General features: G+C 52.8%; 1 protein-coding gene, 1 long non-coding RNA gene and 1 pseudogene across 7 annotated transcripts in view; 2 read left to right on the top strand and 1 right to left on the bottom strand.

Moving 5' to 3' along the window:
* The window catches only part of SCUBE3 (signal peptide, CUB domain and EGF like domain containing 3), a 36872-nt gene extending 34619 nt beyond the window's left edge, over window positions 1-2253 (bottom strand). Inside the window, exon 1 of one of the 2 annotated variants that reach the window (XM_086371269.1) lies at window positions 1585-2253. In XM_086371269.1, coding sequence (XP_086227395.1) covers window positions 1585-1669 — 85 coding nt within the window. In that variant the 5' untranslated portion in view covers window positions 1670-2253. The remainder of the gene's footprint in view (window positions 1-1584) is intronic. The other variant, XM_086371271.1, reaches the window with a different exon arrangement.
* LOC147346637 (uncharacterized) overlaps window positions 1-16125 on the top strand; it is a 118740-nt gene that overhangs the window by 45458 nt on the left and 57157 nt on the right. For 2 of the 4 annotated variants that reach the window (XR_015153056.1, XR_015153055.1), the window contains one exon: window positions 12812-13054. The exons of the other annotated variants lie outside the window; for them this stretch is intronic. This is a non-coding gene — a long non-coding RNA (uncharacterized LOC147346637). Of the gene's footprint in view, window positions 1-12811; window positions 13055-16125 lie in introns of those variants that run through there. 4 annotated transcript variants of the gene reach the window in all.
* Window positions 9227-11715, top strand: LOC147346638 (uncharacterized; annotated as a pseudogene). Its single transcript, XR_015152764.1, has 3 exons — window positions 9227-9583; window positions 9681-9720; window positions 9783-11715. The product of XR_015152764.1 is annotated as an uncharacterized LOC147346638 (transcript).

The raw sequence follows: 16125 nt of genomic DNA, 5'->3' as shown, positions 1-16125 counted from the left end.
CCTTATCTTGTCTCTAGATTACTGCATGAAATCTGTTCCTTCCTTCAGACTAAACTCCCTAGCTAATTCCATGTTATGAGTAAGTCAGCATGCACTACAAAAGCCAGCTTTGTTTATGAAAACACAAGCAAATCCACAGTGGAAGAAGGGCTGCTCCCAGGCTGGGGGTGGCAGTGGTAGTGGGCTGTCTGGAACCAGGACTAGGGAAGAGAGGTAGGTTGGGCTTGGAAGGGGTAGGGATGGGGGTCTAGTATTTGACAGCAGAGGGTCTCTCGTGTTTTGTTTCTGTTAAAGAACAGGTTGGAGGAGGAAGAGGGTAGTTGAAGAGGCAGTGCCAGGGGGAAGAGGGTGCACTGATACAGCACCTTCCTTTTAACGGAGCAGGAGTCCATCCAGGACACAGAGCAGCCTAAGAGCCAAGTGCTCAGGCTCCAGGACGCAGCAACCTGACTGCCAGAGACTCAGGCTTCCCCAACTCCCAAGTTCAACTTTCCCTTCTGGCCCAGCCACCTCCACACCCCAGCCCGGCTTCAAGGAGCCCCTAGGACAATAGGCAGAATCATATCCTCCTGGGTGAAGCTCTGCTAGGAGGAATTTTCTTTTTGTCCATATAAATCTCTTCCTGGGTGAGGACTCGAGGGGGAAAGGGTACAGCAGGAGGTCAAGGGGGAGGGGAGGCTGTCCCCAAGAGAACTGGAGCCCACCAGCCTGGTTTCTCCCAGCACAGCCTTGGGACTGATCAGGCAAGGAGCTTGGGGTCAGAGATGGGGGCGGGAGGGCCTCCCTCTCTCTCTCTCCCTAATTCCTAGAGGGATCTGTCAGAGCTTCCCAGCCTGGAATTTTACTTTGTTATTTTAATGCAATTCTGACCTGGATTTAAATGGAATTGGAAACCCGAGGCCCTAATAAATAAATATTATGATAAGAAATGAAAGCCATGCAAGACGAAAAAGATTTCCCCCAAAGAGGCAGAAATGTGACATTCTTGCTGGGAGCCAGAATCACAGAAATTTTCTTCACTTCTTCAGCCCTCTTCCATCCAGAGGGAGACAAGTTGATTTTTTTTTTTTTTTTTTAGTTTTCCATAAAAGATCCTATTTTTCCTTAACATTTTTTTTTTCTGATAAGACAACTATGAAATTTCTAACTTTGAGGAGAATTGGGGGCAAGCAGAAGAAATGTATGGCATGGCTAAAAAAGTTTTCATTCTTTCAGTCTCTCCAGGCCAAAACTTAAGTTTCTGGCAATGTTTGGGAGAAGAGAAGATTCTCTCATACTTTTTGGAGGGCAAGAAGTCTTTGGAAGATGCTGGGGTGGCAGTGAAGTCGGGCAGCATTCGGAGGCGCGTGGTCACTTCTGCCCGGGGCTCCCCAAACTTCTCACTCATCCGTGCTGCCCCTGTCTCCTGTAGCCTTTCGCCCGGGGCGTAGTGCCCAGAGGTCAGGTCCCCCGCCGAGGAGGGTGGGTGTACGGTGCCCGGTCCTGACAGGAGCACGCTTCCCAGCACCTGCCCTGCCCCTCGGAAATCGCGCCCCCGCCCTCGGACCCTGAAGCCCCGGCGGCCGCGCGCCCCTCCTTCCTTACCTTGCACGGCTTTGCTGTGTTGGGCGGCGCGGGCGTGGACCAGCAGGACAAGCAGGCAGAGCCCGGGCACGCGCCCCGAGCCCATGGCTGGAGCTACGGGCGGCCGGGGCCGGTCTCGGAGCCTAGGGAGGGCGGAAGCGGGCCGGGCCCCCGCGAGCCGAAGGGGAGAGGGGCGAGGGCGCCCGGCCGGGGCCGGGCCGGGGTCTGTGGGCGCGGGGCGCGGACAGCGGCGCCCTCGGCGGGAGGCTCCCAATGCTGCCGGCTTCTCCCGGCGCGACGCCCGGGAGAGCGAGGCGGAGGAGGGCGCGACGGGGATGGGGGCGCCCGGCGCCGCTGACGGAGGGGAGCCCCCGCTCTCTCCAAGGCCGGCTCCGCTAGCGGCGGCGGCGGGGCTGCTCCGTACAATCCCACCCAATTCCCAGCTCCGCCGGGAGAGAGCTGCCGCGGAGAGCGCGCTGAGCCCGGGCGAGGGACCTGGGAAAGGGGAGGAGAAACGCAGCGCCAGAAACACGCCCTTTCTGCCTCTCTTTCTTCCTCTCTCGCTCTTTCTCCGTCTCTCGGGCTCCGTCTCTTTTTCTTCGCCTCTCTCCTCCTCCTCCTCTTTCTCCTCCTCTCCTCGCTCCTTTTCGTTTTCTTCCTCCTCCCCCCACCCGCCTCCTCCTCCACCTCCTTTTCCGTGCCCTTTTTTCTTTCAAATGGGGCCTCGGCGCGGCGGCCGCTCCCCCTGCGCGCCCGGGCGCGGCGGCCCCCTCCCCAGGCTGCCGGGCCGCTGCCTGCAGGAATTTACAATCCGGCGCTGGGGGAGCGGGCCCGGTCTCCATGGAGACGGCTTCCCCGGGAGCAGGGAGGTCAGGCGCAGACCGCGCACAATCAATGGATCAATGCAAGCCCCGCTCGGCTCCAGACCAAACAGCACCGGGCTCCGGCTAGTCCTGTCTACCGGCGGAAAGCGCGGGGGAGCCAGGGTGCGCCCCCGCGTTCGCACGCGACGAGGGCTGTGCGACGCAGGTTTGCACGCACACCTACAGAGCAGACAAAGAGAGGGAAGGGTGTCGGGGAGGCCGGGGCAGACCGAATCGCTCCGGCACTCCGGGACGCCCGCTGACACAGCCCGATACGCGGGGCACAGCCACATAGGACCTCGGAAAGCTGAGAGCGGCATCGACAGCGGCCGAGTTAATGCCCTCCTAACTCACCTCCACCACACCCCCCACGCCCTCGGGACTCAGTTCCCATTCCTAGTGCCTAGTCCTGTTTAATCGAGGACCAAAAAGAAATTAGCCTTTCCCCAGCTGAAAGTGCTAGCTCTAGGGCAGACTGTCCTGCAGTTACTGTCTCGGAGGTAGCCCGCTCAGCCTTCTCCCCGTAGAGACCTGGACTCATGTGTAAAAAACACTCTCGCGCTCAGCACAGGGCAAAAGCTAACCCGCAGAAACCTGACTATGTGTATAAACACAGAGACCCCCCCCAAATATGCGTAACTCTCTCCTCCAAACCTGCCCTCCCACCTTCAAGATGTGGTCCTCACCAGAACATTCTTAAGCCCTCATCCTTCCAACTTGCAGGGGCAGAAAAGGGAAGATAAACGATATCTTAAAAAATAGGGGCAAAGTGTGTCAATGGAGCAGTGTCCCTGAAGCATGGACAACGCCACCTGATGCATGTCCCAGCTCTGCCTCTTCTCTCCTTCCATCCCAGGGGAAAGATGAAGGACTTCTTGATAGTGGTGAGAGCTTTTCTGGAGTATGGAGCTTTGTTCGGTCGGAATAAGACTGCCAGGCCCTAGGCAGTCACTTATGCTTCAGAGCCAAACTTCTGGAGGAAAGAGACCTTCGGGACCCAGACTAACCTCAAAGGGTCTGTCTTCAGGGTTCCCTGGATGAAGGGATAATGATCAGCATCCCCCTGAAAATAACTCAGTTCTTAGACCCTTCACACCGGCAGCCCGTATCAGCTTGGGTGACAGTTATGCTTTGTCAGAGGGTTATCACAGGGAGAAGAGTGAAGGGGTTCCTCCCCTAGGGACTGAGTGGAAAAGTGGGAGGATGCGGACTCAGGCATCTGGGTTTCCTGTCCTGGCTCTATCCTGGGACGAAGATTACCTTTGGGCAAATCATACCTCAGTGTCGTCACCGAAAAGAAGAGGCTGGGTTAGCGCAGTGGTTGGAAGGAGACAATGCCCTTAGGAAGCCTAGGGGAGGAGGCCTTGAGAACTCCCTGCATGGCATGAGAGATGGCAGTTGGGATGGGAGCGCACAGAACATGGGAATGGAGTGAAGGCCACAAACGTTTGGGTCAGACGATCTCCGAGGTCCCTTTCAGACCCGTCACTCTAGGGCTCTCTCCCTCCTTCATTCCACTGGCAAACCCCTCCCCTTGAAACAGCTTTGCCTGCTGCCACCAATTATGTGTAGGACTAGAGGACAAGTGCAAACCTGCCATCCTCTCTGCCCTAAACAGGAGAGTGGTTTAAAAAAAAAAAAAGGAATCAGAGGGTGCCTATCCACACTGGGGCACAGAGGGTTGATTAGCGCCCCCCAGTCAGGGAGGGGAGATTGCACTGTGCTCGCTTTGTCTCTGCCTTGATTTGGACACTGGTGTGTTCTTGCCTGGAGAATCCCAGGGACGGTGGAGCCTGGTGGGCTGCCGTCTGTGGGGTCGCACAGAGTCGGACACGACTGAAGTGACTTAGCAGCAGCATCAGTAAGTTCCTCTGGGTCCCTAGGGAGGAGGGCTCCCGCCTACCCTCTAAAGCACAGGTGAGATGGGCATGGAGCGTTCTGTATGAGCAGATTAATAGGTTAACTCAGACCTTCTCTCCAGGGCAGCGTGATTTCCTGATCCTCTGAGTGTGGACATTGCCCTGGCTTCGCAGGGAGGGAACGGTGGGTGGCCCCACCTTAGCTGCTATATCTCTGGGAGGCTCAGTGTCTTTTACTCATTTCCTTTCCCCCCTCCTTACTTTCCTCTATTTGTTCCTCTGTTCCTCTAGGAAGGTGAGCTTTCTCCACCTCTGGGCAGAAGAGGCAGTTCCCTGCCCTGCTCCCCACCTTCCATTCTAGTCCGCGCCTACCCTCAGCCCTTCAGAGGAGTCTGTAGGAGCGGGGTGTGGCTCACATTGCCCTCTGTCCTGTCCACTTCTGCAGGGACTCATGACTGGAGAGTTACTCAGGATGGTGACAAGGAAGGAATAAGGCAAGTGCTTCTACACAGCAGCAGCACATGCCACGCCCTCAAGGGGCAGCGGGCAGGGGGTGCGGGGTGTGGGTGGCGTAGGGTGGGTAAAATGTCCCTGCATTCTCCGGGGCCTCCCACACTCGCCTCAGGTGGCAGTTTGCTTTTGGGTGCCTCTCTCCTTCAGGGATACCTCTGACATTCACTTCATTCTAATTTCTCTTGCAGATGTTGAGGGAGAAGGGTGGGGCTGGGGGACCCACAGCTAATACCTCTCAGTTCTCATTCTGCTTCCAGGAATACTTCTGCCAGGTCTCTGCCACCTCCAGGGGCTTCACCCCCGCTGCCAAGTCTCTTTCCACGAGCTTTTGCTTTTTCTCTCTCTGCTCCTGAGCTACCCCGTCTGTTATATGAATCCGATGCCTCTATCTTAACAGAAGATATAGTCTTAATGGAGAACATGCATGTACTGAAACAACGGTACCCCAAGGTCAATGTCAGGCCCTACCATTTCCCAGCCATCTATTTTGGGTAATTTATTTCATTTCGCTGAGCCTCAGCTTCCTCATCTATAAAATGGATATGCACCTACAACCGCATAGCTGAGGCATATATTACACCGGCCCTAGAGTGAAATAAAACTGCGGTTCAAATCTCAGCTATGTGACTCAGATAAGTTAATTTCAGCAAGCTTCAGTTTTATGACAAAGGGAATAGAAACCTCATCGGGTTATGGTGTTAACTGAATGAGCTAATGAATGGGAAAACCCTGGCACACAGTAGGCATCCAATAGGTGGTGGCTATTGCTGTTATTTCGACTACTTTTCAGAAGGAACAAGGACCACAGGTGTTTGATGGTAAAGGTATAGTAGTGCCTAGGAAGGAGCAGTCTTGGTGCAGCCAGACTCTGATGCAGCTGAGCACAAGTGCAGCCAACCGGGGTCAACCTCACCACCCTCCATAGATTCCCGTCTGTCACACATTCCTTCCGAGAAGGTTCCAAAAATGCCATGCATTCCAGCACACTGCCCTTGTCAGCAGCACTTCCAAATTGGAAGGTTGGAAGGAAACTTACCTACCAGGTAGAGTAGCTCTTTCCCCACCACCTTGTACCTCCTACCCGGTCTTCAGAAGGCACAGACACTTTAATGAGAACTCATGGTTACATCAATTTGGAGCTTTCCTGTGTGCCAAGCGCTCCACCACAAACTCATCAGGCAAGAACTGCTAGCCTCATTCTGCTGGTGGGAAAACTGAAGCGAAGAAACATCAGCCTGCCCAGATGACTGACTAAGAACGGAGGAAGCCAGGATCTGGGATGCAGGCTTGACTCCGAAATGGGTATGGCCTCCCCATTCTCTTTTCTGCCTCCTCTGAAAACACAGCGACTCAACATCTTCTTGCCACTGTTACAATTTAATTATTTGGGGTAGATCAGCCCCTTTACATACAAGAGGTAGCAGGGCAGTACCCTTGTCCCGGAGGATCACACAGAGGTAGGATTTCAGAAGACTGAGAGGTCACATGACTGCCCTAGGTCACACGACATATTATAGAGGCAAAGCTAGAAGCATGATCCATGTCTCCCCTGACGTCTTTTTTTTTTTTAATTTTATTTTTATTGTCTATTTGGCTGTGCCAGGTCTTAACTGTGGCATGGGGGATCTTTAGCTGGGGCACGTGAACTCTTAGTGGCACTCGGGATCTGGTTCCCTGACCAGGGATTGGACTAGGGCCCCCTGCTTTGGGAGCATGGAGTCTTAGTCACTGAACCACCAAGGAAGTCCCTCCTCTGACTTCTGACTCCTGGATCAGTGCTCCTTAGTCTGTACCCTGAGAGCTGCCAATCTCCCCTCTTCCAGTTCTCAGTTTTCTTTTTCCTCATGATCTGATCGGTCACAAATCCTTCTGTCAAGTGGCATATGGTACTTATTGCAATAAGTACTGAGGGCCTTCCCAGTACACACTGTCCGAGGCCCTCTAGAATGTACAAAAGAAACAGAAAATGTGATCCCCAATCAAAGAGGTGTATCAGGGGAATCCCGGTGATCTAGTGGATGAGATTCCACCTGCCAATGCGGGGGACACAGTTTCAATCCCTGGTCTGGGAAGATCCCATGTGCCACGGAGCAACTGAGCCCGAGCCCCAACTCCTGAAGCCCACATGCCCTAGAGCCTGCACACCCCGGGGAAGAGTAGACCCCCACTCGCTGCAACTAGAGAAAGCCCACACTGCAGCAGTGAAGACCCAGCACCACCAAAAATCAATTCATCACCAGGGTATGCTTTCAGACCCCTTTGCACCATAAAGCAAATCCCCCAAATGCCCTGAATCTCACCAGGAAGGCAAGGTTTGTATATGCAAAATAATATCTGAATGCAACGTCAAGCAATCCAGACAGAGAGTGCCAGAGAAAGTCAGAGGAAACAGGAGTCGATCATCCAAGTAGGTTCCGTGGACATTAGGAGGGACTTGAGGTAAATCTTAATGACACTTAGAAAGAGAGGGACAAGAGAGGAATATAAACAAAAATCAGGGACAGAGATAAAGAACAGTCAGAACAACAATAACGGTAAAAGAAATAGACGAAAGGAGTGGGGCGCACGCTAGGTCAGTGGACAGGTCGACCCTGGCCAGTCCTTGTTTCCCACCTGTCCAGGATGGCTGAGCAGCCGTTTGGGCAGATAAGTGAAAGACTGGAGGTAATGGTCTCTCAAAATGTGTCCTGGCCCTGGGATTCTAGGAGTAACTTGTTCCCCAAGGCCCCTGGTCTTGTCTCTGTGCAGAGGTCTGCTGGCAGTCCTGCCAGGACCTACTGGGGGCGGGGAGAGCCTGGTCTGAGCTGCCCACACCTCCCCACTTGGGCAGCCTCCTTAGCCTCTCATGCCAGGGTGCCTCCCCCAGCCCTTCCTCCCTGCCCACCCCCACACCTGAGTCACTTTGCCACCTGCTTCCTCCCCACCTGCTCCCTGGCTGCTTTCATGAAGGAAGCAAAAATCTCCAACCTGCCAATTGGCATGAACACTGATGTGTGGTTCCAGACTTCTCCACATCACAAGGCAAGTCTCCAAACTGCCCCGAGCCTTCGCCCTGTCACCTCCGACACAGCTGCTCCTCCACACTTCGGATGCCCCTCCACCAGGCTCAGCCCCCTTACTTCCCCAATCAGTGCTCTCAACTCCTGTTTCCTTGAGAAGCCAGAAGCCATCTGGCATGTAGTTCCTATCTCCCTCTCCCACCACTGCTAGGAGAGGGGTTCCTCCTTTTGACCAAGGCCAGCCCCCATATGCATGCACAAGGATCCCACCCCCTCTTGCCTCGACAGGGAGCTGGTGCTGTCAGTTACCCCTTCCCTTTCCCAAATCCCTCACCTGGGCTCCTTCTCCTGTGAACACAGTGTAACTTGCAGCATCCCACAGGAGCAACCGCAAGCTCCCCTCGACCTCGATGCCCCAGTCCTTCCAGTCTCCTGAACTTCTAGGAGGAGGACTCCTGCTCTCCATCTGCCCTGCTTCCTTCACCCCTTGCCCTTGTGCAATCCGGCCCAGGCCCTCTCTAACCCCTCTGCCAGGCCTCCACCAACCTCCCCACTTCCATATCTGAGGCTGCCTGCTGGTCCTTACCTATCCTGACCTCTCTGCATCATCGGAAGCCTCTGAATGGTTTCCTTTCCCTTCCTGGGTCCTTTCTTTCCCCCCATATCCTGCCAGTCACTCCCCCTTCACTGGCCTCTTAAATGCTTCTAGCTTGGCTCTTTTCACTTCTCACCCTAAGTGACCTCCCTCAGGGACAGCGGGTGGAGGGAAGAATACCGGCTTTGAAGTCGGATGGTTCTAGGTTTCAATCCCAGTCCCAACAAAGGATGAGTTTGAACAAGTTTTTTTACCTCTTGGAGCATAAACTTTCTCATCTAGAAAATGGGAGGATGAAATTCTGACCTTGCTGGTTGTTGGAGGGAACAGATAGATCGCGTGGAAGGTCCAGCACAAAGCGGGGCACTGTGCCCCACTGTGGGACATTACGGCGCCAACTATCACCAATGTGATGACTCCCAAATCTATATCTCTAGCCCCCACTTTTCTTGTAACTCTAATTCTGTGTGTCCAGTTTTCAGGCCTGTATGTCTAGCTCTCTTCTCTCTTTTCTAACTTGCCCTATATTTTTGCCTACTGAGAGATATTTCCATTGGTATTTTTCAAGATCTCAAGCTGAACCAACCCCAGCTGAACGTTGTCCCTCTCCACACTCACCCCTGACCTGTCCTCTTCTTGACCTCCATGTAATGGCCCCATGACCACTCAGTGGCCCCAGCTGGCTTTCTCAGAGTCTGAAAAGACTCTCTCTTCCTCTCCCATCTGAGAGGTCACTGCATCCTGAGGGCGAAACGTCTGAAACCTCCCTCAATTCTACGCCTCCTCTCCACCTCCATTGCTGCTGCCTCAGCCTCCAGGCACTCAGCATGTCTCCCGTGGACACACACGGGCCTCTGTGCCAGTCCTGAGCCCTCTTCCCCAAAGACACTTCATGTCTCTCCTCTGATCTCACCGTCGGTACACCCAAGCCACACCATGCCTGCCACATACCATGGCCTTGACAGCTGGGAAACCGCTATTGCCCTTCAAGATCCGGTTTAGATGTACCTTGTTTATGAGATCTTCTTACCGCCCCTGCAGGCGTGGTGCTCAGTGGTCCTTGAAGCCTACCCTGATGGCCCTGGGTGTGCTGCGCTGTAATGGTTTCTCTTCAGTAGTCTGTCAGATGTTTGAGGGCAGGACCATCGCATCCCCAGCCCCGAGCATATGCCTGGCACATAGTCGTGCTCAGTGAGTGTATGCCGAGTGAATGAAGGAATGGTGAGCTCTTGGGAATCCCAAGGAGGTGGGCAGCGCACCCCTGACCTGTCTCCCTGCCTCCCACCAGCCCCGAGTTGTGTTACCTAAAGGACTGGTGGCAGCAGAGGGTGTTAAAGGGAGGCGCAGCATGGAAGCCAGGGGTGGCGTGGAGAGGCCAGGCTGAGGACAGATCACAGAGGAGCAGGGGACCCTGGGAGGGGCTCTTCTGGCCAGAGACTCTGAGCTTCTGGAGGCACAGAATCCGAGCTGGAACCTTCCAAGCCAGAACTCAAGGTCTCCCCAGAGGTTTGGAGAACTGGATGATGGCAATCTGGGTAAAGCAGCTGGAGGCAAGAAACTGGGGCGAGAAGCAGTGATCCGAGGTCTGGGACCAAGATGGATGAGGTGGGTGGTGTCTACAGGCAGGTTCCCCAGCTGAACCCCAGGGAAGCAGACTCAGGAAGGAGAACCCTCATCGTCTCTACCCCTTCATCAGAGATCTTTCATACTGATGCCTCAAATGTCATCATTAGAAGATAACTCCTTTGAGCTAAAATTGTATTTCTTGGGTCCCAAATACAAATAAAATGGCAACCCACTCCAGTGTTCTTGCCTGGAGAATCCCAGGGACAGGGGAGCCTGCTGGGTTGCCGTCTATGGGGTCGCACAGAGTCGGACACGACTGAAGCGACTTAGCAGCAGCAGCAAATACAAATATCCCTGTGAGAGATTACTCCTTGTGAGTTAAAATGTTAGTTATCAGCTGAAGCTCTAACAATACCGTGGCAAAGGATGGGCTACAGGGACACTGGCTGGACCTCTGGACTTGGCTGAGCACTGGCTCGGCTTTTGCTCCGCCTGCTCTGTTTCCTCACAGTGCTGCTCCCCCAGGTCTCCCCAGAGGAGAAGCTGGAGAGATGGAGGAGGACTTTCCACGGGCATCCTAGGTTAAAGCAGGGATGAGTGCAGGTGGAGGTATCGGGACAAAGTTCATGGTACTCGCCAACCAACGTATAAAGTGAATTGCTGTAAAGCAAAACTCGGTTCCCCCAGTAACTTCTATTCTGTTTTCCAAGAAGGGCCCTTATCGGACTGAGAATCCATTTAGAAGAAGCCGAAAACCCGGAGCGAGGAAGGGGTTGGGATCTCTGCCGCCTGTGTGCTCAAGCTGAATGTTGAGGCCCTCACAAAGGGCGCCTCCCTTGTCTGGTGACAGGCTCTTCTTTCTTCATGCCGCCACTTCTCCTCTGTCCTGGGGCATTTGGTGAGCTTGCTCGGCAAAGCTAATGGGCATTCCTTGGTGTCTCACTCTGGTCCTGCAACAGTCAGCCTGCAGGAGCCTGAAGAAGAAGTCTTGACCTTGACCTGGGCCTCGGGGCTCTTGAGGAGCGAGGGGAACTCCTTCTAGTAGTCTTCTGCCCTTCCGCCCAGCCCGGCCTGGGTAGGGTCCTGCTGGGATTGACCGAGGAACTCCCTTGCTTCTCTTTGCCAGACCCAAGCTGTAATGTTACCCTTCACCAGTAGGTGCCGCCGTCTAACATACCATCCTCCAGTCTTTGGTGAAGTCCCGAAGCCAAACCTTGGGGAGCCTACCCAAGGCATCCAGCGCTTCAAACAATCTGCAAATGAAATTATTATAAATGAGATACTCCCACATCGATGAAGTTAAAATGTGGAATTAATTGTGTGTTTCTGAATAACCACAGAGTTCAATTTTTAATCAGTTTGACATTGATTGTGCACTTGCTGCATGCGAGGAACTTAAAGGATATGGGCGTTCAAAGATGGCATGGTTTCTCTTTTAAAGTTCATAATTAGGCAGGAGAGAGAAATTTGCATCTAAATAATTAGAATATAAGGTAGAACATGGGACTTCCCTGGTGGTCCATTGGTTAAGAATATCTGTCAATGGAGGGGACGTGGGTTCTATCCCTGCTCTGGGAAGATTCCACTTGCTGGCAGCTGAGCCCATGAGCCGCAACTGCCAAGCTCATGTGCTCCAACCACTGAGCATGCACCCTGGAGCCTGTGCTCTGCAACAGGAGAAGCCACCCCAGTAAGAAGCCCGCGCACTGCAGCCGCAAAGTAGCCCCCACTCCCCGCAACTAGAGAAAGCCCTTGCACAGCAACGAAGACCAGGGCAGCCAACACGAAATAAATTTTTTTTAAAAAAGGCAGAACATGGTAAATACCCAAATACGGAGGTGCCAACATAAAATTCTAATGAAAGCATTAAAAGAGACAGATTAATTCCAGCTGGAAGCTTGGGGAACGACTCAGAGGAGGAGAGGGTTTAAAAACGACCTCAAAGAATAGGTAGACTTCCTATACACGGAGTTGGGTGAAGATGGTGAGGGCTTTCCAGGTGGCGGAAACAAGGTGAGCAAGGATTTGAGGGGGAATGTCTACCAGGAATTAATAATGTGGTTTGACAAGGGTTTAAGGGGCTGGAGAGGAAGATCTGAAAGGTGGGGTGGGGAAGAGCCTGTTCCCCGCCGGGGCTAAGGGGTCGATCTTGTTGCCGTGGCTCCAGAACCCGAAGGACTTTAAGCAAGACGGCAGCAGGGCTGGCTCCTGTCATGAACTGCTTTTCCATACCCTGGATGTGATGTGCTCTACGGGACTTCTTCAACGTTTAGCGACTTTATTTCATCAAGGATGCGGGAAGAGAACAGAGAGCAGAAAGGCAGAAAGGCACAGAAAGAAGTGACAGGGAGGGAAATGATGGAGAAGGAAGAAAAGATGGAGAAGGACGGGAAGCCGCAGAAGAGCAGGAAGGCAGCGCCTGTGCTGGGAGGAGGCTCAGCCCGGTGCTATGCTCAGGGAGCTGTCTGGGCGTTTCCAGGCCAGCGGCCTCTGGCTCCCAGCCCCGGCAACCACAGAGGACAATGTGAGGCGGGCTTATTTGGTGATGTGTTTGCTGCTGGCCCTGTTTGTTTGTTTTCCATTATTATTATTATTTTTTTTCCTGGCAGTGGACACATCTGGGGTAGAGAAGAAGGAGGAGATCAGCACTGTGGCTCACAGTGACAGCGGTCCCCAAGTCAGGCTCTGGGCCGCTGGGACTCTTCAAGTGGGGGCTTGTGGGCATTGGAGCTGGACTTTGGATGTTCCTGGGAGAGGCCTCTATGTGGGCACCCAGAGCCAGGTGGTGGCTGGCCCAGGCACAGAGATGGTTTGCATCCAGCTCTTTGTCCTTGTCTTTCTCTACCCCAACAGGAAAGAATTAAAAGTCCTTGAGGCCTGGGCTCCTTGCCTGTGTGGCCAGGATGTCATGCTGGGCTGGGGAGCCTGTAGGGGTACAAACAGCAGCCACTTTCAGCTCAGCACTGGGGGCCAAAGGGGGAGTCTACGCGAGCCTGCCTGCTCTCAAGCCCTGATGATGAGTCTGGCCTTCTCTCTCCTGTCCCGCAGCCCTTGGAAGCCAACCTAACAAGCACTATTAAAGTTAATGAAACACAAGGAGTTCTCCGTTTGCTCAGTTATGACTCTTTACGAGATTGCTCCCTCTTGCAGAGGAGATTCATTTGAGCTGCCAGGGCTTAGCCTTTGTCCCCCTAATTTTTATTGGCCCATTAACAAGATCAGATGCCCTGGGCTGACCAGGAATATCTGGTGTGGGTTCCCAACAAGCCCCATTGGGTCCAGTCTCAGGTGGCCTTTTGATTCCAAATTAGCCTAAGAATGGTCCCTGTTTCCCTTCTTCCCTCTGTTACTTCTCCTCCTCCAAACCCAGTTTTCTGTGTTGGTACAGCAGGGATTTGGGAAGAACTCAGAAGCTAGGAAATGCTTCCCATCTGCTTTAGGATGTGTCTCAACCCACCGTTGGAGTGAAATCCAGTGTGGCTTAAGGGCTTTACTCCCCATTAAAATGGAAATATACTGAACCTTGTTAGTCATTTGCATTTTGGTGTGAATCAGTTTGTAAGGTCATGGATTGGCTGCAAAGGGATCTGGGAATCTCCTGTACTGTATACGGGTTTTTATCCCCAGTGGTCATTTTTCCAGAGAGGGGTTTTCTATAGCTTTCTTCAAAGTTTTCATGACACTCCCGCCCCCTCGCACAAGACAGAAAACCTCTCTGGAAGTGGGAGGAGTGGTTCATAACTGGGGCCCAGAAGACAAACTCTCCTACTGCTTGGCCAGTCCCACCCCTGAGGAGGAGCTGCTCCCAAACCCGCCGCCCCGCTCTCTGGAGAGACTTCTTCCACAGACCTCCCACAGTCACCACTGCTCAGTCATGCCTCCCCGAAATCTTAAAACCAACCTCAAGCTGGGGGCAGGGGCAAGAGCAGAGCCCTTTAACTCTACTGATTTACATGGCAAGGCTGTAAATGATAGGTTCTCATGCCTGGTGTAAATACTCATAAACTTCACTGTAAGTGCCGGGCATCACATGTCTTGGGCGCCCAGATCCTCTGCAAACCCCATATAGGCCTGCCTGGCATTCAGGAGGTCAGGGAGGAGGGGAACGCTGAGCTGGCTGCAGCTGTCATGACAAGGTCACAGCTGTGACTACCGGGGAAGAGGGCATGGAAGCTAGTCTCTGAGACCCCGCATACTCCCAGACAGAGCAGATGGCCCCTGCACAGTGATGCCTCAGAGCAGCTCCTCTCCTGCTCAGCTAAGGCTGACTGTTCTCACAGGGTACGGCATTGCCCTCAGAAAGCCCCTATTAAAATGCAAAGGGGCTTCTTGGGAAGATGAGTAGGGCTGTTTGGCTGGCCGTCACCCAACAGAAAGCAGAGTCCCCAGACCCCAGAGAATAAGGTTTGGCATACATGGAGAGAAGTTTCCAGCAGATCAGTGCAATGGCTGTATGAAGTTAAGTGGCCTTTCAAGTAGTCTCTCTAATTTCACTCTTGGGGTCTGAGAGCCCGTTCTTCACATGGCAGCCACAGTCATCTTAAAAACAGAGTTTCACAACCTCAGCACTCTTGACATGTGTTGGGGGGGCCGTCCTGTGCATTGGTGGACGTTCAGCAGTATCCTGGCCTCTACCCACTGGAGCACCCCCACCCAAGCTGTGATGACCAAAAGCGTCTCCAGGTACTGTCAAGGGTCACTCAGGAAAGGGGGGCGAGATTGCCCCTCCCCACCTCCATCCCACTGAGGATTTCTGTCATTAAGTATAAATCAGATCATGTCACTCCCTGCATAATCCTGCAGTGCCTTCCCACTGCTCTGAGGATGAAATCCAGCTACTCAGCGTGGCCCTCAAGGCCTCCGTGAGCTTGTCTTGCCTCAGGCATGCCTCTCTGCTCTTGTCCACCATCAGTCACCCTCCAGTCAAGGGAAGCTTTTTTAAAAGATTTACTTTTATTTAAATATATATACACACACATGTGTGTGTGTATAGTAGAGTGAAAGAAAAACCAATTATTCTTAATTTATAAGTTGTAAAAAGAAACTCAATTCAAACCGCATGAACCAATCTTAAGAATCATGCCATATTTATCATATATTTTAATTTTGTACTTTTTTTGGTTTCCACTAAAATGCTATTATTGTGCAAAACTGAGACTTTGCTTTTATGTTGTCTTTGACACATGGAATTTTCTGATATACCTAGATAAACTGAGCTTTTTCTTGGACAAAACAGAAGATGGAGAGACACTGGCAAGTATTGGCTATGTTTTGGAAGCCTTTTCATACACCCTTATGACAATTGAGAGCAGGGACAATGTGTGGCTTGTTCACCGTTGTATCTGCATTACCGCCCCTGGTGCCCACCACATAGCAGGCTCTGAATAATTATCTGTAGAGTGAATAAATGCGGATGGCAGGAGCTCAGAGAGGGAGACGGACCCCTCTGGAAAATCAAAGGAAATCTTCTTGGGTAGGAAGACTAGAGGGCAGGAAGGGGGAAATGACTTCTAGGACTGGGCTTAGAGGATGGCGGAAGCAAAAGCCCAAAGAAAGCACAGTGGGCAACAGGCACTGCAGCTGACCCAAAGAACACGCAGGCCGCAGACATTCCACGAGGGGCAGAAGAACAAATGCAGTGTGAATACAACGTCCGGTCTGAATGGATCCAGGGGTGAAGTGTTTGTGTCCCTTGATGGAAAAGTCGGGAGAAAAGTCAGCAGAGTAGGAGCCTAGTGAAACTGGAGACAAACAGGGAGGATTTTGATTGCTGAGCCTGGAGTCTAGACTTGGCTGAGCCTATGAAAAGTAATGATTATTCCTCTTGTGGTATCTGATGTCCATGACTCCAAACGGCTCTGATCCCCTTCGACCCTGGAACCAGATCTGTGTCCCCAAAGGAAGTCGCGGGAACTGACCAGACAAGGGAGCCTAGACCAGTGCAGAGAACCCTGGGACCCCAATGCAAGAGGCCTGGGGCCTGCTTCCTTTTTCCCTCCCTCTCCTGATGTGTGGCCTTGCTCAAGGCGTTAGACTGCAATGGACCTCCGCATCCTCCTTTAGGAAAACAGAGTTAACAATACCTGCCCCGTTCAGAGGAGAAATGAGGTCATGTTTGTGCAATGTTATGAGCTCACTGGAGACAATGAGTGGATTCTTCTTAACAG

The sequence above is a fragment of the Bos grunniens genome, chromosome 23 (genome assembly GCF_055505025.1).
Source record: "Bos grunniens cultivar Pamir isolate PY7600 chromosome 23, Bosgru_T2T1.0, whole genome shotgun sequence".
NCBI lineage: Eukaryota > Metazoa > Chordata > Mammalia > Artiodactyla > Bovidae > Bos > Bos grunniens.
Note: the sequence above shows the minus strand (reverse complement) of the source record. Positions and strands in the feature narration are given on the sequence as shown.